Below are 20391 nucleotides of genomic sequence, written 5' to 3' on the forward strand. Positions count from 1 at the left end.
ATTAAAACATACAAAATTTAAAACAGCCACAAAACCATCCATTAAAATATGAGAACATCATAAAACAATGTCAGTGACATCTTAAAAGGAACACGGGATCTTGGCTTTGCTTCTAAGGCCAAACTTCACATGATGCCAGGAGATCATGCTGAGGGGCGGGGGTGGGTGGGATTTTTGTTTGCATAAATAGCCTACGGGGAAAGGGGCAAGCCACCCACTCCCCACCCCCTGGTGTTGCTACTGTGATTAAATTCACAGCCCCACCCTAAGTTTGCGTTTCCTTAAAAATACATGTAGTCCTGATTGACTGAGTCCAGATCTCCCAGCATCACTTTTAGCTTGGCTCATACTGCATATCCTTTGCCTCCACTAGAAAATGTGTCTATGTACTGCAGGTTAGTGCAGATGCAGGAAAGGCCAAGAGGAACTTGAGCCTGCCTTGCATACACGGTGGCTTGGATCCAGATTGAACACTCCAGGAATGGAAGGCCTCCTTCCCTGGACAGAAGACACTAGGATCCAGCAGAAGCTCCCTGCTGGGGGCAGGGAGGTTCATCACCCCTTATGCTGCTCTGGAGGGTCCCCCATTCTTCCAGAGCAGCTTTACTGGGGGCTGCAGGGTGAAGGAGGAATCAGGCAAGATCACCTTCCCGCCCCCTTCCTCCATTGCAAGCGGAACGCCACTAAGCACTGTGTTGGATCGAACCCGGTGTTAGTTTTCTTTATCCAGAAAGCCAAAGAAGCAACACATTCCTACCCTACCAACTGCTGTGCATCCTCAGAGAGCCTGTGGGCTCCTTTGTATTTTTAGGGCACTTGAAGCAAGAAGAGGTAACTTGTATCAGGCGACGCACGCTGCTTCTTGTTTCCCCTTGAAAATCCGGCATAGCAGGGGCATGTCGTTTCATCGTTGCTGCTCCCACGTCTTGTTTTCAAAGGGAAAGTGGCGATGTATGCAAGTATGGCCTTTCATAACGGATGCAGTTTGCACGCGTCTGTTCCTTGAGCCCAAATGGAGCGTAAGGAGGCCCTTTGGGGAAGGTTTCAGGTTCAGCCCCTGGCATCTCCAGCTAGGGCTGGGTGAGACCCATGTTTGAAACTCTGCAGTGTCGCTGCCAGACAGCATAGGTCGGGAGTAGGAACTTTTTCAGCCCGAGAGCTGAATTCCATTGCAGAGAAGCGCTTGGGAGCGTGTTCCAAAGGTGGGCGGGGATGAAGGCAAAGGAGGCGGGGTCAAAAAACCCAGCCTATTTTAGCTGAAAGCTCTTACTGCCAGTAACTAAGCCTCAGGAGAGGCATTTGAACTTCTTAGAATGGGGAAAAAGCCACACATCTGCTTGGAAACTCCTAAAGGATAGGTGGTCAAAGGAAGGGGGAGGGCCAAGGGCAGGGCGTGGCCTTCTGGGGGACCCCAGGTGGATAGATTTGACTCTTGGCAAAGATAATAGTCTAGATAATACTGTGTGGATAATACTCAGCATTGGTGTGATTTGGTATAAGATCATTTCTTATGTTCCTCACTCCATTAAGAAACCATTTAAGTTTCCAACTATGCCTTTGGCTCTGTCTTGGAGTGTCTCTCTACATTAAGGGAAATTGCATTGTTTACCCAGGGCTTTTGTGCTTCCTGTTTCTTTAGTGCAATTGTTTTGGGCTGCATTACATGGGAGGAGAGGGACGACAAGGAGTTTGAATTGAATACTTCCCCTCCATTCAGTTCCATTGAGTTATATTGATACGGTGCTATCTAGTAGTGGGAAATCCTGCTGTTCCCTGGCTATTATCACTTTAAAAGTGGTTCTTTTTATCCAGGATTTTTGGAGGACTCTGGAAGAGTTGTTGGTGACATCATGAAATCGACCCTTAAAACTTCCATGAGTGGCCAATCCCAAGCGTACAATGAATCACTCGTTTAGAGGAGCCATAGGTCAATATGTTCGTCATGTTTCATTTCATTTTTCTCTATAGCTGGCTTGGGACTGAGTATTGTGCATTTCGCCTGCATAATTGCAGGCTGGAGGTTGGCTTGGGTAAAATAATGGTGAATTTGTGCAAGTGCACTCAGAAATGCCCTAATAATTCAAGTAGAATGTACTGGCAAGTGTTCTCCAAAACACAAGTAGCGGGACCTTGAAATGGGAACATGACTTTTTAAGTGGAAGGAAAGAGAGATTGGGAACAAGAGTGATTTTGATGCTTCTGTTCAGACAAATGAAGAAATATTTGTACCTGTGTTACGAGGCGTAACCTTTTTATTTTAAGCCAGCATGTGGAGAAAGCAGTAAACCAGAAACAAAGAACAGTGGGCCATGGGATTTAACTGGAGGTGCAAAGCTGTTTTTATTGGCCTTCATCATGTTCTTTCAATAGCTTCCTGACATCTAGAGAGTCATCAAGTAAAGATCTTTCAGAGTCGGCAGTAGGCAGGTTGCTGTTAAAAGCACCAGAGCAGATCTTGGGATGGGAGTTGCAATTTCAGATGCACCACTTCCGCTCTTGGGTGCTTCCATATGGAGGGGTCTTAGGGCTAAAAGGTATTGTGCAGCTGTTTGGTCCCGTCTTAACGGAACCTGGAAGAAGCAGTGAGAAAACGGGAGGTTTGTGAGTGGAGAATATCTTTGTTTGGAAACCCACCCCCCTCAAAAAAATTCTGTGACTGAGACGGGGCAATGGTGCCATAAAAGCTTTGTTTGGAAGTCCCCTTAATTGCTTGAAAACCATCTACCCAAATGGAAACACCCTTAAGTTCAGCGCTTAGCTTCTCACATCCATTGTTGTTATCATGTCCAAGGCGCACAGCCAAATGCAACTGGTGTGTTTAAATCTTGAACCAGTGGTAGATGTGGGAATTTGTGGGAGCTCTGATGTGGCCAGACGTAGAAGGGCAGCTTGTGGGGAAAGCTGTTTTGGGAATCTACCTTCCCTTGTGCACGAAGCAGCTGTGCTCGTGGTTAGAGGAGGAAAGGCCTTCCTACTTGCATGCTACTAACTTTTCAGATCGGATTGAACAGTTCAGATCATAGGTCATAACAAAGAACATAATTTGATATGTGTGGTGTAGTGGCTAGTGTTGGACCAGGAGTCGGGCGATCCGGGTTCTAGTCCCCACTCAGGAAGCTCACTGGGTGACTTTGGGCCAGTCACAGATTCTCAGCCCAACCCACCTCACAGGGTGGTTGTTGTGAGGATAAAATGGAGGAGGAGGATTATGTACACCATCTTGGGTTCCTTGGAGGAAAAAAGGCAGGATATAAATGCAACAACAACAACAACAACAACAACAACAACAATAATAATATGCATACTCACCCAAAACAATCTTGGAAAATGCAGATCATAAAATATACTGGGACAGAAAAATTCATACTGACAAAACAATACCCTGCAACCAACCAGAAATAACAGTCATAGACAAAAAAGAAAAACATACATACTTCATCGACATAGCAATAGTGAATGACAAAAATGTTGTTGAAGAGGAAGAAGAAAAGAGAGAGAAATATACGCCACTGCCCGTCAAAGAACTATGGCAACAGGAAAAGGTTGCTATGCTATGCATCACATCAAAAAAATATACAAAAAACCTTCAGAAACTGGGCCTACCAAAATACATCGAGAAAATACATCCAGAAAGCAGGCATAATTAAAACATGCTCAATTGTCAGGAAATTCCTGAAACTATAAAAGACAGCATGACTTGGCAATGCACATCATGTCTGTCTAGAAAAACTGCCATGAGCGGGAAAGAGATAACAACAACAATGTTACAATAATCTACTTCCAGAGGAGCAGGGGAAACCTTTGATGTGAACTCTCTGCTGCAAAGGCATAGAGCAGTCTTCCTGCCCTGATCCTACCCAAGTTGGACTCCAGCACCATTGTTCCCAGCCAGCATGGCTGCACATTGGTTGAGGATGATAGGAATGGTAGTCCAATACATCTGCGTACCACCAAGTTGGAGTAGACTGGCACATAAAAAGCCACCTTTTAATTAGCTTCTCCATATATGCTGGAGTTGGGGAGTGTTGGACCTCTTTCAGTCTAAGGGCTTCATTCAGTTTTGGCCAAGCTCTTGGGGGCCACATTAGAGTGGTGGGCAGTCCTGAAAGCAAAAGAGGTGGGGCCCAAAATACAGCATATTTTAGCTTAAAGGCCCAACCCTATGCATGTTTAGACAGAATAAACATGCTGACCTTGGGAACACTGGGAGTTGTTGGGCTTTTTTCTGTCTAAGCAGGCACAGGATTGTACCCTAAAGCACTTCCTGCCAGTAACTAAGCCTCCAAAGAGGCATTTCAACCTTTTACTATGGAGATAAATGGCTCAAAACCCAGGGAACCACCCAACGATCAGCAGTCGTGGGGGAGGGCAGGCCAGAGGAAGGGGGTGTGGCGAGGCGATCTGTGGAATCCCGGAGGGCCAGATTGGGACCCCAGGCAGGCCAGATTTGGCCCGTGGGCCTCAGGTTGAGCACCCCGATGCTATATCCCTGCAAAGGCCAGCTCTGCTTAATGCTGTAGGCTGAACGTTTAGTCACACATGAAATGATCCTGAGTTTGCTGTTTATTTAGACTCGCAGTCTGCTAGCAAGCCCTGTGCCAAGGCCTCTCATTAAACAGTATACCGGGAGGTTCAATATGTCACTCTAAAGCAAGCATGCCGAGTCGTGAGACCCTGTAATAAACCGCCTTGGCCCTGCCCATGTGTATCTTGGCAGATGAACCAGGCTGTGGAAGCCAAATAGGCTCATCAGCACCATTCAGCCTTTAAAAAAGAAAGAAAGAAAGAAAGAAAAGGTAAAACGCAAGCAGAAATCGGAGGAGGGTGAGATTTGTGTAGTTGCGTCTATGAAACACTTGGCTGGACTTGGAGAGAGATTTCACTTGATCACAGAATGACTAATTCAGTAGTTCGACAAGGTTCGTTCTCTTAGGTCGTTTCTACACCTGCCTTTTTCCCGGGATCGTCCCTGGCTCATCCCCGTGCATCCAAATGACACACAGGCGATCCCGGGAGCAGGCAGGGACGATCCCTCCATTTGCCTGGGATAATCCTTAGGTGTAGAAAGGGCCAGAGTCTTTAAGGTACCACAAGAGAATCACACACACCCCCTTTCAAAAGAGATGCTTTAAGTGAAGCTTTTTCTCCAAGCAGAAACCCTGCTTAACCCCAGAAGTTTGAGTGTGGGTTGTGATGATTCAGTGGGGAGGGGAGAACCCTCTACACATGTTCAGACAGACACACCTCATGCTTTCTTGTAACTTTAGGATGCCTTGTCCAAGGCCTGAGTGTTGATATTCAAAACCAGCTCCATCCCTGAGCTCAACATGTCACACTGCATTCTTGCACTCCAAAATGGTTCAGAAATTCCCTTCAAAAGCCAATGCACCTCTGTGTGTGTGTGTGTGTGAGAGAGAGAGAGAGAGAGAGAGATTTTTTCCTCTTTGCTTGCAACAGCCCATGCTAGATGAAGTAACAGCCTGCCTCTTCCTGCAAATACCACTGAAAGGTGTGTCGTTTCTGTTTTGCCTCCAGTTCAGGTTGAAAATTGGCCTTCACCCACAGGCTTCTTACCCTTCACGTGGTATAGTGCTTAGACTGTTGGACGAAGGCTGGGAAGACCCAGGTTCAAATCCCCATGCATTAACAAAGGTCCCATGGCCACCTTAGGCCAGTCACTATCTCTCAGCCAAGCCTACCTTGCAGGGTGGTTGTAAGGATAAAATGAGAGAGGGAGAACTACATACACTGTTCTTGGAGGCGGGGTGGAATCGAAATGGAATAAATCACATCCTTCTGTGCTATGAAATGCTTTGGGTATGGTTTTGTGAGGAAGTCATACAAATAATTAAATATCAGTTTCTTACCGTATAAATAAATAAGTACCTGACTCCCGTAGAGAGACAGAAGTAGGCTGCCATGCTTACCAGGTCTTTGATCTCATTCATTCTCATGGCTCCGCTAGCATCATCACTAAATTCCAACTTAACCCATCTATGCCTTTTCCTCAACAGCACCTTATCTGGGCTCAATGCATCTTGGGGCCTTGTAGATGCTTCTGAAGTCCTGGTAGTGAATTAGCTTAAGTAAAAATGTTGTCAAAGCGGACCAGGACCAATGCTCTGAGTTGGATTTCCTAACTTTGGGGAGTGGTGTGCAAAAACATTCACTTCCAGGACTTCTGGAATGTGTAGGTTCGGGGTTTGGGTACAGCATGCTGAAGCACGGAAACTTACATTAGGGTCACTTTTCCAAGAGCAGCTGCCGACGTTGCAGCATAGCCAGATGTCCAAGTGCCTCACCTCGCGCTCCTTGCTCTATGGACTGAAGAGGAGTTGGTGCAGGTGGTCTAGCTAGCTGTGAAGGTATGTACACACCTTGTGAATGTCTCCTGCACAAGCTCTCATTTCAATTTTACTGCAGAGCACTTCAGCCAGAAGTGAGTGGCAGTTAGGCATCACAGGCGGGGGCTGCAGATGCTGTAATGTCCGAAGCTGACGATGTGCACTGCTGTTCGTTCGTTTTGTTTCTCCCTGTGTCTCACTCCAATTTGTTTTTTATTATTTTTAGTTGGGATGCCTGAAGAAAAGGTGTCACAAAGCTTCTAATCATTTTGGTACATTTGCTTCTTTTGGCTCTTGAACTGGGCGAATGTTTGGATCCAGATGATGATGATCCCGCCTTTTGCCCAATACTGGGCCTCAAGGCGGCCTTACAAAATTCAATACATATACATTTTAAACGTAGGAAAAGAAATGTACAAAATAATAATACAATATTAAAACATAAACGTTTAAAATACACGACAATACTTAGTAAAAAGTACTTTTCCAGGACAATTTGCCAGTCATTGCCAATGAAGGTGAAATGTGCACACAGAAGAGCCACTTGGCCAGGGTGGGCAGAAGGTAGATCTGCAATAGATTTGGAAGATAGGGAACATTGCCTTATACTGAGCCAGTCGGCTGAGGCTCTCCAGGCTTTCAGGCAGGAATTTTTCCTGCTGTACCGTAAGATACCAGGGATCGAACCTGGGAGCTTCTACATGCAAAGTGGGTGCTCTACCCCTGAGCCACCACCCTGTACAGCTTGGCAACACCTGACTCCCACTTGCTTCCCAATAGTAGGACCCCCTAAATTGTACTGTCGTTCCGCATTTTTGTGCAGAAGGGCTGTGGGCTCCATTCAGTTTTGGTGCTCTGCTCAAAACAAATTCATGGGGTCTAAATTCTTTAATTCTAAGTACAGGTCTTTTGCACTTGGCGTTGGTTGGTAAATCTCAGGATGCAAGTAAAAAGCAAGGCAGATCCTGTAAGCCAGAGGATCTTCCTACCCTGGCTGTATGGAAAGGAGAAAGCTTGGATTAAACACAAGAAGTCGCAATAATCAAGAATTTTTAATTAAAATGGAAAGATCTTATCCTCCAAAACAGCTATGGCTATCAAAAGTTCAAAACCTAGACACATGCAAGTCATTGATTTTAAATGAACCCAAACTGGTGACAAGAAGTGGTGTTTTAACTATTGCAAGTAGATGGGGGATATCTTCTGTGCCGCCTTCATGTTTGGTAGTACTTTCCCATCCATAGCGTTCATTTTCACAACACTCAGCAAGGCAGCTCACCATGCCTGCTTTACAGAGGGGAAACTCCGGCTGAGGTATTCAGGCAAACACAGGATGCTTGTCTTCTACCTGCCTAGCCCCGCGTTGTCCAAGTGGACGGTGAAATCTGCTTATGCGGCTCTCGCGTTCACAGCAAACTTGTCATTAGCGCAAGCTGGTCCTGACCTCCGGAAGGATTCTGACTATGAGGGGGAAACGTTTTTTTCGTCTTCCCTGGGACTGAACTGGCTGTTCTTGTTCCCATTGTTCTGCGAACAATGGAGGCCTTTTTAATGAATTCAGTTGAAGAGAAGGGAACAGAGATTGAGAGAATGCCCCATACCTTGAAATAATACCTTGAGCCAACAAAAACCAGGAAATGTGGAGTTACAGCTCTCCTAAGTCACAGACGGAGGGAAAACAAACTTTGAGCCACCAGACCTTTATGATGAATGTCCTGGCTTCCACCATCATTCTCATGGGGCAAGAGGAAGACAGCTTCAATTAACATTGCTTAGTTCCTTTCACATAGTGCAGCACCACACACACAAAGGAATACATCCCAGTAGGGTTAAAAAAAAAAGGGCAGCGTAGAAGACAGGATACCCTGGAGAAGAGGCTGATGCTAGGGAAAGTGGAAGGCAAAAGGAAGAGGGGCCGACCAAGGGCAAGATGGATGGAGGATATTCTGGAGGTGACAGACTTGACCTTGGGGAAGCTGGGGGTTGCAACAGCCGACAGAAAGCTCTGGCTTGGGCTGGTCCATGAAGTCACGAAGAGTCGGAAACGACTGAACGAAAAAACAACAAAAACATTTAATATATGAGTTTTAAACTCATATTTTGTGTCAGTAAATCAGAGGACCACTAGGGGGCGCTGCTCCAATATGTCTGAATGCAGTACTACAAGCACTACTAGAGAAGACTGTGAGCCTTCTAGGGCTGAGGTGTTCATCAGGAAAAACTTCCTCACTGTTAGGATAGTGGAACCAGTTACCAAGGGAGGTTGTGGGCTCTCCCACACTATAGGCCTTAAACAGGCAGCTGGACAACCATCTGTCACGTATGCTTTAGGGTGGATTCCTGCATTGAGCAGGGGGTTGGACTCGATGGCCTTATAGGCTCCTTCCAACTCTACTATTGCATGATTCTATGATTCAGCGTCTGATCTTTAAGTTAGTGGTTGTCCAGATTGGGGGGCATGACTTAGTTGCAGCCGATGATACACAACTATATCTGTCATCTCCGGAACTTTCTCCTGATGTTCACGATCGTATCTCGGCATGTCTTTCAGATATCTCAGCTTGGCTGCTTCATCGTCGCTTGAAGCTTAACATGGCAAAGACTGAATTGCTTGTTTTTCCTCCTAAACCTTCTCCTCATCTCTCATTCTCTCTTACTGTCAATGATGTTACGCTTACTCCGGTCAAGGAAGCTTGTAGCCTTGGCTTTATCTTCGACTCCTCGCTCTCCTTTATTCCTCATATTGAGGCAGTAGCTAAATCTTGTCGATTTTTCCTGTATAATATTGCCAGGATTCGATCATTTTTGTCTGTCTCTTCTGCCAAGACGCTTGTTCATGCACTGGTTATTTCACGGTTGGACTACTGCAACCTTCTTCTCTCTGGCCTTCCTTCTTCTCACATCAGTCCATTGGTTTCTGTTCACCACTCTGCCGCTAAGATCATCTTCTTGGCTCGCCGCTCCGACCATGTTACTCCGCTTCTGAAATCTCTTCATTGGCTTCCAATTCACTTCAGAATCCAATATAAACTTCTCCTGTTAACCTTCAAAGCTTTTCACGGTCTAGCTCCTTCCTATCTCTCCTCTCTCATCTCACACTATTGCCCCGCTCATGCTCTTCGCTCCTCTGATGCCATGTTTCTCGCCTGCCCAAGGGCCTCTACTTCCCTTGCTCAGCTTCGTCCATTTTCGTCTGCTGCCCCTTACGCCTGGAACGCTCTTCCAGAACATTTGAGAACTACAAGTTCAACCGCAGCTTTTAAAGCTCAACTAAAAACTTTTCTTTTTCCTAAAGCTTTTAAAACTTGATGTTGTGCAGACTTCTAATGTTACTTTCTACTGTTAGTTTTACCCTACCCTGTGCCTGCTTACCCTACCCTGTACCTGTTTGCATTCTCTTCCCCTCCTTATTGTTTTACTATGATTTTATTAGATTGTAAGCCTATGCGGCAGGGTCTTGCTATTTACTGTTTTACTCTGTACAGCACCATGTACACTGATGGTGCTATATAATAAATAATAATAATAATAATAATAATAATAATAACAATAACAACAACAACAACAACAACAACAACATACTTGGTTTGCAATTTTGTTTGGACACACCAATGTTGCTGTCGGCCGTGGTGCTAGCCTGCCACCTGCTGGCCGAGTGAGAAATGGCATTGTATTCCAGTGCGGGCACTTCAGTGCATTCCCCAACCAAGAAGTGGCATATTTATAGTTCACATGGCAATGCAGGCAATAAAAATGAATGCGCCATTTGGCGGGGGTGGGTGCGGGGAAGAAGGTCTTTCTGGGAAAATGTCTTCTATTCTAGGTTGGGTGTTACATCTTGGCTTGTTGAGAGCCCTGCATCCCAGCAGAAACAGCTGTCGCACCTGCATAAATGCAGCATTGTTGACACATTCGGATACATTTATGCTCATGTGCCCATGGCTCACATCTGTGCCGCTGGATGAATGCAGTGAGAAATGCAACTGCTGTGTTGGTACCTGCACTGTCGCAGGAGCATTGGGTGTGCTGGTTCTCCCATACCACATTGCTTCTGGTTTTTAAAAAGGTACCAGCCTCCCCTATACAGAGTGGTCTGTTCCTTTTTTAAAAAAAAGTTCTGAAGAAGAGGGAAATTCATCAGGTGCTGATTTTCACATCCTTGTAGGCAAAGCTGCAACTGCTGAAATTCCCCCTTCAACACAACTGTTAAAGACTGGGGAGGCATGTGATCACCCAACCTGTGCCCCTTCCTCCTATGACAGGCTGGCAAGAAGTGACATAGTGAGGACGAGCAATGCCTAAGAGCACACACACAAAAAAAAAACACGCAACCCCAACACACCTGAACTAATGGAACAGCGCCATCTAGTGGGAGAACAGGTACCAATCTATAATATGAAGGCTGTAAAAAGACACAACCTGTGCCTGGCTGACTTGCTTCTTCTGTGTTGTTCTCCAGCTGCCTGTCCCCATTGCAGTGTTCCTTTTGCTCTACAAGGAAAGGCTGGTGCCATGTTGCCAGCACAGCAGCCCCCCACTGCTGCCTGCCGATGAACTGGCGCTGGAAACACGGATAGCCGACAGGGATGATTCTTCAACTTCCTCGCCAAAAATTCAGGCAGAAACAGGTGAGAGCTGCCATGCTAGTTGCACCAATACACTGTGCTGCTGAATGATGGGGGAGAGAGATTGTGGGGTGAGAGGTAGCACTTATTTCCTACAAAAAAAAAAAAAAACCCACTTGCTGAGTGGTTGGAGTTAACTTGAATGAATACAGACGTTGAACTTCAGAAAGTCTTAACTATCTTATAAAATGTATGTGACCAAGTGGTTGCTCAAAGCTTCCTTACAAATAGTGTTTAGGAAACTCAACAAAGGTCCTCCAAGCTTAGCTTAACCGCCTCATCATTGTATCATCTCTGTAGTTCCAGTGGGAACCCCAGAACCTTCCACGTATGTGTGAGTGGAAGCCAAACCAATCCAAATACGTTGATCCCATTAATCCTGTTTGTCCTTAGCTTCTGTTAATATTAGCTCTGCAGACTCTGAATTCTCTGGGCAGGTATACTCAGCTCATAACATAGTAGGAGCTCAGCTGTAATTTCAATAGGTCTCCTGTAAGGACATTTAGTGCTGCCATTTGTGTCAGTTTCTATAGACCCTTTTGCCAGTTGACAATGATGCTTTGTACTCACTTTGGCCTCCAAATATGAATGGCATTTCCTCTAGACAAAAGTGTCTGTTTCCCGGTGTTATGATAACCCCCATGAGTAAAAGGAGGGCAATTATCATCTTGCACAGAGTGGTCTGAAGATGAAAAGTAGTCAGTACGTGCCAGGGAAGTTATTACTGGAGCCTTGTCAGATGCAACTTCTGTGTGTCTCCTAAAGACATATATTTATTTGGTGGTTTTGCTGCAGCAAAAGCACATACAAGCAATACTGTAAGTGCATTTGTATGTACACACCAAGAATGCCAGGCATTTCATATTCATGCCAGTTCCTGTCATGCAGTTGTGATTCTGTGTGTATGTGCATGCGTGCGTGTTTTGTGGCATCTCTGACTCAGATCCCACAAGCCACGCAGCAACTGAGGACAGCATGTGCCAATTCCCTTTAGTGCATCTGGCAAACTGGGAAAACTGTGGCACCAACATGGATGGCACAACCCACGTGCTGGAAAGAGTGCAAAGACCCAGGCAATATGATATGGTAACCTCCTGCAGGATCCATTTAAGTCCAAAGGTCCATCTAGTGAACATTCTGTTTCCAGTGACATCCAGCCAAATGCTTCAGGGAAGCTTCCCAGGAGTGCAACAAGGAAACAGTGCTCCTAAACTGCTAGCCAAAATTAATTATGTGTGAAATCACTGTATGTCAGATGTCTCTTCATTCAGACCTAACCTCACCCACCCACTCCTGACTCTTGCGCACACCTGTGTGCACACCTTCCTAGCATTTGAAATATTTAGGAATAATTAGGCTTGAAAAAAGCCTCCTGCTGCTTCTAACAGGAGGCTTTTAAAAATCCTATTTGCTGCATTGGGAGGCATCTTCATGCACGTGTTTCTATGTGTATTGGGTGGTGGGTTGTGTGTGGCTTTGGTCCCACTCATTGCTGGCATGGGTCATTGGTTACCCACAAGGGAATGTAACCTTTGGGGTTGAAAAGGGTTCCTCATGTCTGAACTAAGCGAAGAAGTGCTTTATTCTGTAGGCAAGGAGCTCCATCAGACTAACGTTTTATTGCATGCTCGTTAGTGGACACTCACAGATTTTCCCTCTCACGATGTTGTCTGCCTCCTGTGCACCTCCTGCTCCTTCTAACTTTCTTCGCACCACAAACCCCTCCCCGCAAGTAAGTCCGATTTATTTTAAAGACAGAAGTTGCTGCTATCTCCCGCTGTGTGCAGGAGAAGCAGCGGGATCAAAACGGCCCACTGAATGGACCATGTGCACATTGTTTACTTCCTCTTTCAAAAGAGAAAGTAATGAGAGACAAATGTGTGGGCGGAGAAGCAACAGCAAGCAAAGACAATTTCCCCCTGTGTGATAACGCTCAAGAAGTTGAGGTGCCAGCAATAGATTGTCAGCCAGCCCTCCTAAAGCAAATACGTCCTTTCATTTCAGTGTTTGCTCCTTTACTTTCATGCTTCTATAATATTGTTCCAAGTCAGTCTCTCTCTCTCTCTCTCATCTCTGGTCATGAGAGATTGGCAGCAGAGTTGCAGAGTGAACAAGGGAGGAAGTCCATCTCTTTAACAACAGTGCCATGTTTTCAAGCCTTCAAAATGTGGGATGCGGAAGTGACAATAACTCTTCCTTTTTTTTCTTGTACCAGATGAGCCCTGCAGAATGTTTCAAAGACAAACTACCAAAGATACTGTAGTCGTAAAATTCATGTTATTGCTAAACCTGTGCTGCACATAGAGAGGGGATCCTAGCTAGCCATGGAAGTTTGCCCTGTGCTTATGTGGTATTGTTTTCTCCACCCAGGGCATGATGACCTCTTTGGATGCTGCCAAAGCAAGAACTTCAGAGGAGCTCCCTGCTCTTACTTTGCTGTTCATGTGACTGGAGCCCTTCTCCTTTTCATGACAGATGGGATCCTGGTAAGAGCAAGCGGCAGAGGAATTGGGTCGGATCCACAACTCGGGGGGCCCTCGAGTGAGCGGAACAAGTGCATTAATTGATGGCTCTTACATTGGCGGGGGAGTCTTTGCTTCTGTTTAAATACTTGTTTTAATCTCGTGCAGCCATTTACAAAAGATTTGTGTGGAGATTGCCATTTTAATTGATATTAATTTTTTCTACATTGCCCGGAGAACTATTGTAATGATTAATAAATTGATGGAATGAAGGAACAAGTGAATAAGTACTACATGTTGAAGGCCACCCTTAACAGCGCAAGAGACAAGGAGCTTTATCACACCAGCGTTATACTGTGCAATCACTGCGAATTGTGTGCAAAGGACTCCAAAGTTTTCCAGCTTAGAATCTGCTTTGACTGTGAAGCACTCCCATGCATCCTTCTTTAATTGTGCTATAAAAGCAAAAGACTCACCATATTTTGATACTAGTTTTTGAGCTTCTCATCCGAGCGGCAGGAGCAGGATTTAAAGAAAAAATAAACAAATGCTTACATCTGCTTAAGCTTTAAAGATAGAGACATCAAAATTGGCACAGTAATAGATATTAAGGAGAGCTTTAATCATACCAAATTTGAATCAGATTGGGTCATCCGTTGATTTTTTATGTTTTGTTTTTTTTACATTTCCCCCCCTTAAACCCATTTCCTGGTATGCAAAGGATCTAGCCGCCCGGTATCAAGAACAACAACGGCGACAGCTTAGCACTGTAGGGGATAATTTGAGGGAAACAGGTACGTGGGATGGAGCTAAAGGCCCGTGCAAGTGTGGCTCTAATGCGGTGTGTTCTCTCTCTCCTTCAGGGCGAGTACTCTGGTTTTGTGTACAGCTATGCCGTGGAGGAACCGCTTTCAGTGGGACATAAAGTGGCTGGCTATCTGCCCAGTCTCTTCTGGGGTTTCATCACACTGGGCAGGCTCATCTCCATCCCTGTGTCATACAGAATGAAGCCAGCAACTATGGTTTTCATCAATGTGGTACGGCCAAATCTTTATCTTCTCCCTTCCTTTTAAGACAGCTGAGATGGTTGAGAAAGCGGGTTCTGGTCGCAGCACTTTCTGGCTGCACTACCAGGCAGGTACTGAGAAGAGAGAGAAACTCTGGAGTTCGATGGAGAAAATAAATGGTTTTAATAGTTTTCTTTCAAAAAATAATCCAACCATTTAAACAATAGTAAAAATCGTGTATTGAGAGCTCAACGTTTCGGACCCGAAGTGGTCCTTCCTCAGGAACCGTGTGTGGAGATCACTTCCATCTATTTGGCAAAAGAAAAGCTCTTAAAGTCTTCTCTGTTGCGCCATAGTGTCGACGCCTTCGTTATGTGTAGAAAGTTATACACGTTCACATAATGAAGGCGTCGACACTACGGCACAACAGAGAAGACTTTAAGAGCTTTCCTCCTGCCTTTAACATGTAAATAGATGGACGTGATCTCCACACACGGCTCCTGAGGAAGGACCACTTCGGGTCCGAAACGTTGAGCTCTCAATACACGATTTTTACTATTGTTTTAATCGTTGGATTATTTTTTGAAAGAAAACTATTAAAACCATTTATTTTCTTCATCGAACTCCAGAGTTTTTCTCTCTTCTCAGTACCAGTATTTTGGTGTTTTTTCCCTCTCTCTACTCCTGCACTACCAGGCAGGCCCATAACACTGATCTAACCAGCAATTGGCAACTTCATTTAGAAGCAAGAGTGCATCCTGGGTAGAGATTCTTGCGACCACTGGTTAGACTGACATGACTTCCCTTCAAGGCATCCTGGGGGTTGTAGTTTTAATGTGGGAGCTGGGAATCCTTTAATAAAGCTGTTGTGGTTCCTCACAAGCCTTTCATTCCTGGGGGGCTTGTTGGGAGTTGTTATGACAGTTCTTACTTAGAAAGAAAAGTTTGCGTTTGTAGTATAGGCACGTTCTACCAGTCTATCAGTCAGTTATAGCCTTTTCCTAAAAGCCATTCAATATTCGTTTAAAAAAATTAAAAATATCCTGCTGTCATTCAAGTAGAAATGAGAACAGCTTATAATATGAATGAAACAAGAATGCAACTGTAAAGTCAAACTACAGAAAATGGGCTGGATCCAGAGTTACGCTGGATCAACTGCATTGGTGGAAGTGGGCTTCCCTGCCCCCTCCTTCCCCTGAAAATGCTACATGGAGTCAGAAGATCCTCTTGAATTGAGTGAACTGTGGTGTGGGTGGGGGGTTCCCCCCCAAATTTAGGTGGAGGAACCTTCTGTGAGCAAAGCCCTCACTCTTGCAGAATGCACATCCTGGATCCAACCCAATAATAATGATGGGTTGGGTGCAGATTGGCCATTCAGTGAAAGTGTGGTATATAAATGTACTGATAGAATAAATGGGGGGAAAGAAGGGGCGGAAATTAACAACTTGCAATGCTTAGACCATGCCAGAGGTCTCCCTAAGAAGGCAGATCTTAACTTGATGTCTGATCATGTTCCGTATTGGGGCCAGGTGAGTTTCTCTAGGGACAGCATTTCACAAGGTTGGTGCCACAACTGGGAAGGCCATGCTCTTTAGAGACACCTGCCACACTTCAGTTGGCAGGGGAAGCCCGGTGGAGCCCTGGATGATGAACTGGCTGCTGCTCTCTTTGGGGAGATGTGGACAAGCAGGAGTAACTCCGCCCATTTCCTTGAAGAAGGTTGAGTTCAAATTAGACCTTAGTTAGGTGCCTTAAGGCAGGACTTATGCACATACATGCCTTCATGCAAATCTTTTTAAAAAAGAGACTTAAATTTCATTGACCTGCAATTCTTCCCAAATTTCTCCTGTTCATTAGAAGGTTATTGGCTCTCTACAGTTGGAGGCTTTCTGTAGGGTTGTAAAAGATGACTGCTAGACAATCACAATGATCATGTATGACTTCACTCCTAGGATCAGAGTGCCCTTGGATTAAATGCTTGGGGACAAATTGAGAGGGCGGTTTTGAAGGGGGGCATGCACTAAGCACTTAGCCATTACTTGTCGTCTGCATGGGCAAGTGACGGCAAATCTTGTGAAGGCTCCTCAGTGTCAGGATGCACTTTGCTGGCTTCTGATTCTTGAGATTTGACATCCAAGTTCCCAAGCCAGATTGGATTGGATCAAGACTGAGTTATGTTTAGAGCAGACCTATTGAAATCAATGAAATTTAGATATGACTAACTTGTCCCATTGATTTCAGTATGCCTACTCTGAGCACGGCTAAGTCTGGATCCAACCCTGAGTATGGGAAGACATTTTATCTAACCTTTTATATGAAGATAAACATTAGGCTCTGGCCGTTTCTACACCTGCCTTTCCCCCCAGGATCGTCCTGGCATCATCCCTGTGCATCTAAATGACACACAGGGGATCCCGGGAGCAGGCAGGGATGATCCCTCTATTTGCCTGGGATAATCCTTAGGTGTAGAAAGGGCCTCTGTTTGCTGGTTGCCTACCATTAAAAGCCTTAGCCTGCTTGGTCATGGGAACATGCAGTCACTACATGGCCATTTTTAGCCAGTAGCACAAAAAATACCCTTAGGTGGAAATGGTCTTCAAAAAAGCAGCTATTGGCTGGATTCTGTGTTAGTTTTCAAATGTGATCTATTGAAATGCAGAGTTGCTGTTTAGTAAAAGAAGTTGCCTTTTTATTCCGGCTTATACATCTGCCAGGGAATGTGATAGCTAATTGGACTTGAAGGTTGTGCATGTCAGCCAAGGCAAATTTCAATATCCCGCACACTGTAGCATCATCAAGCAGTGGTTTTCATGTATGAAACATTCTAGAGTATTTTGAATATAGGCAGGATGTAAACTGAATAAATAAATAAAATAAAATTCTGCACAGAACACCCACCCACAGAGTTTTCTTATCTCGAACAAAATGGGTTGGATCCAGACGTAGCCATGCTACGTCTGGACAGACCCATTGAAATCAATGGGAGACATGACTAACTTGGTGCACTGATTTTGATGAGTCTCTTCTAACCATGGCAAAGTCTAGATCTAACCCAGTGTTTTTCTGTGGCAGTTTACATGTTCACCTGCATGTCATTGGGAGACGTAATACTCAGTGATGCTCAAGCATGTGAATCATTTGCTATCCCGCGGGAAAACTCACCTGGCCATTTTTTCTCAATCTGTTTCTTCTTCAATTTAATTGTTGCTCCTCCTTTTTAACCAAGCCCAGAACGTTTTGATTATACGTATTCATTCCCCCCCCTTCTCTTTATGTCATTGCAGGTTGGAGTGCTCATAACGTTCTTCCTGCTCCTGATCTTTTCCTACAGCATTGTCTTTTTGTTTGTGGGAACTGCTTCACTTGGCTTATTCCTCAGCAGCACTTTCCCCAGTGTGCTGGCCTACACCGAAGACATCCTCCAGTACAAAGGTAAATCAGATCTCTACAGGTGTATTTCTTTCCTGCTGGAAAAGAACAGCCACAGTTACAAAAGCAAAGCAGAGACCTTTAAGTGGAGGGTTTATATTTACTTCGCAAGTTAAGTTTCTTCCTGGCTCCTGGCTCTACAGCTGGGGTCTCCAACATGGTGCCCTTGGGCACCTCTCTGGGATCCTGCCAGGCTTTCCGACCATCCTGATTTTTTACTTCTATTTAGAATATATATATAATTACTTGGAGGCTGGATGGCAGTAAAGCAAAATGCTGGCTTCCACCACCATGTGTATTCCTAAGAATGCCTCTGGGCTCCAGATGTGAGCCCCAGAGACATTCTTTGATAATAAAAATGGCGGAAGTCTACCGTCTGAGAAAAAAAGGAAAAGGTGAATTGCAGGGGGCGTAGGGAGCATCTCGTCTGTGTTAGTTTGCTTGTCTGCCTTTTTTGGTGGAGGTAGGTGTGTGTGTGTTTCTCTGAGCACTACTAGTTCGCATGCTGTGAAATGGGTATTCTCTTCGTGTTTTGTGGTGGAAAATATGTGATTTGGCATTTGGGGGCTCAGCCCCCATCTCTGCCTCGTATTCCATTTCCTGGCCAAGGTATTGCCTCTGAGCCTCATCAGTTTTCCTTCTGAGAAATGGGTATTTGGGGACTCACCATGCCTTGCCACAGCAGCCATTTTGTGAGTGCACCCACAATAATCTCTCCAAATGTTCCCACCAATCCAAAAAGGTTAGGGGACCCCTGAACAATGGACTTTGTTCTCCAGGAACTCACTAGTCATGGGGCCAAGCACACAGCCAAGCACCCAAAATCAGTTTCGCAGGAAGGGATGAAAATCATTCCCTTTGCTCTCACCTGCCATCTCTACTTCTATGTGTAAAGATACGTTAATCAAGAATCTCCTGCCTATGTGACCAACCAGAGAGGCCCACCTGGCGCAAATCTGTTTGGTGGCCCCTCCCCCTAGATCCGAAGGAGATAAATTTAGATGGGTTCATCTTTCTGTCTCGTGGAACCTCTGCAAAGGGACTCTTGCTTTGGGCAAGTAAATTGCTCGTCCTCTGTACGTTTGTCTAGGACAGGATTGTTTAAAATTCTTTTGCTTGGTTTCTTTGCTACTCATTTCTCCCATTTCCTTCTGTTGAACTTGAATGAACATTTTTGGATTTGGACTCTGCAGCGGACTTGGCTATTTTGCCTGGCCAAGATTGGTCCCACCTAGGTGACAAGCTGTAACGTGTTTAGAGGGGAGAACTCAAAGAAGTCACTGACTTGCTCAAAATTACTTTTCTCCTCTCAGGCAAATGAAGTGCATGTCCTGGAGTTTTTCCTCACCCAGACCTAGGTAGAATTTCCAGTAAATAAATTATAGAAGCATGGCCATCTTGGCCCATAGCATGGGAAGAATGGGGCATCATTCTTAAAACTCTCCTATCTGAATCCAAACGCCCTCTTCTGCTCCCCTGGTTTTGTTGCATTCCCAGGAGAAATTTATTCTGATGGGAAGGAAGCTTTTAAAGATGGGACATGCCTATGCTGCTGTGTTCGAGCTGTCTTCATATCATCTGCTTGCTTAAAATGGAAAGCCAGGCATGTAACGTCTGCCATTTTTATTCCAGGATGTGCCACGACTGTGTTGGTGACCGGAGCAGGAGTTGGAGAGATGGTTCTGCAGTTACTGGTGGGGTCGGTAAGTGTACAAGATGAGCACAAACCTAGCGTTAGGCAGAAGCTGTCTTGAATTGCATGCCCAGCCTGTCATGGCTTACAACAGATTCGCACGACCACCTTCCAGAAACTAGATCCTAAATAAGTCAGACCATTGGTCTATCTAGCTCAGTATTGTCTACACCTGACTCCCCCAGATGTTTGGTCCATTGGCCATAATAGCTGGGGATGATGGGAGTTGAAGTCCAAGACACCTTGAGGGCACCAGGTTAAGGAAGGCATGTCGACACTGGCTGGCAGCAGCTCTCCAGGATTTCAGACGGGAGATGCCAGGGATTGAACCTGGGACCTTCTGCATGCAAAGCGAGTGCTCCACCGCTGAGTTCTAGCATGCTGATGTCAGATGATGTGCTGCTGCCAGTTCAGATGTCAGAAGCCTGGATCCTGCAGGTATCCTACTGCCGTCTAGCCTGCAGCGTAGGTCAATGGCTGGCATCATTCCCTGTGTTGCTTCCTTTTAAGCTCGCAGATCAGTGTGGTTTAGTGGTTAGACTGCGGCCCTAGGAGCTGGGCAACCCTGGTTCAAAGCCCCACTCAACCATGAAGATTACTGGGTGACCTGGGGCCACCCTCTCACAGCCTGACCTACCCAACAGGGTTGTTGTGAGGAGAAAACTTGAGTGTGTGGAGAGCAGAGTACATTGCCTGGAGATCCTAGGAGGAAAGGCAGATTAAGAATGTAAGAAATATAAGCATAACTGATGCAACTTTCCTGAGAGAACAAAGATTCAATGTTCTGGGGGTGTTGGGGGGGAATTCTCTAATTAAACCACATCAGTTTAT

General features: G+C 45.3%; 1 protein-coding gene across 2 annotated transcripts in view; it reads left to right on the forward strand.

The window, feature by feature from the left end:
• The window catches only part of MFSD4A (major facilitator superfamily domain containing 4A), a 60369-nt gene that overhangs the window by 31066 nt on the left and 8912 nt on the right, over positions 1–20391 (forward strand). For both annotated transcript variants that reach the window (XM_063142706.1, XM_063142697.1), the window contains exons 4-8: positions 10804–10972; positions 13340–13455; positions 14295–14468; positions 17723–17870; positions 19500–19570. In XM_063142706.1, the coding sequence (XP_062998776.1) occupies positions 10804–10972; positions 13340–13455; positions 14295–14468; positions 17723–17870; positions 19500–19570 (678 nt within the window). The remainder of the gene's footprint in view (positions 1–10803; positions 10973–13339; positions 13456–14294; positions 14469–17722; positions 17871–19499; positions 19571–20391) is intronic.

Source organism: Elgaria multicarinata, chromosome 1 (genome assembly GCF_023053635.1).
Source record: "Elgaria multicarinata webbii isolate HBS135686 ecotype San Diego chromosome 1, rElgMul1.1.pri, whole genome shotgun sequence".
Taxonomy (NCBI): domain Eukaryota; kingdom Metazoa; phylum Chordata; class Lepidosauria; order Squamata; family Anguidae; genus Elgaria; species Elgaria multicarinata.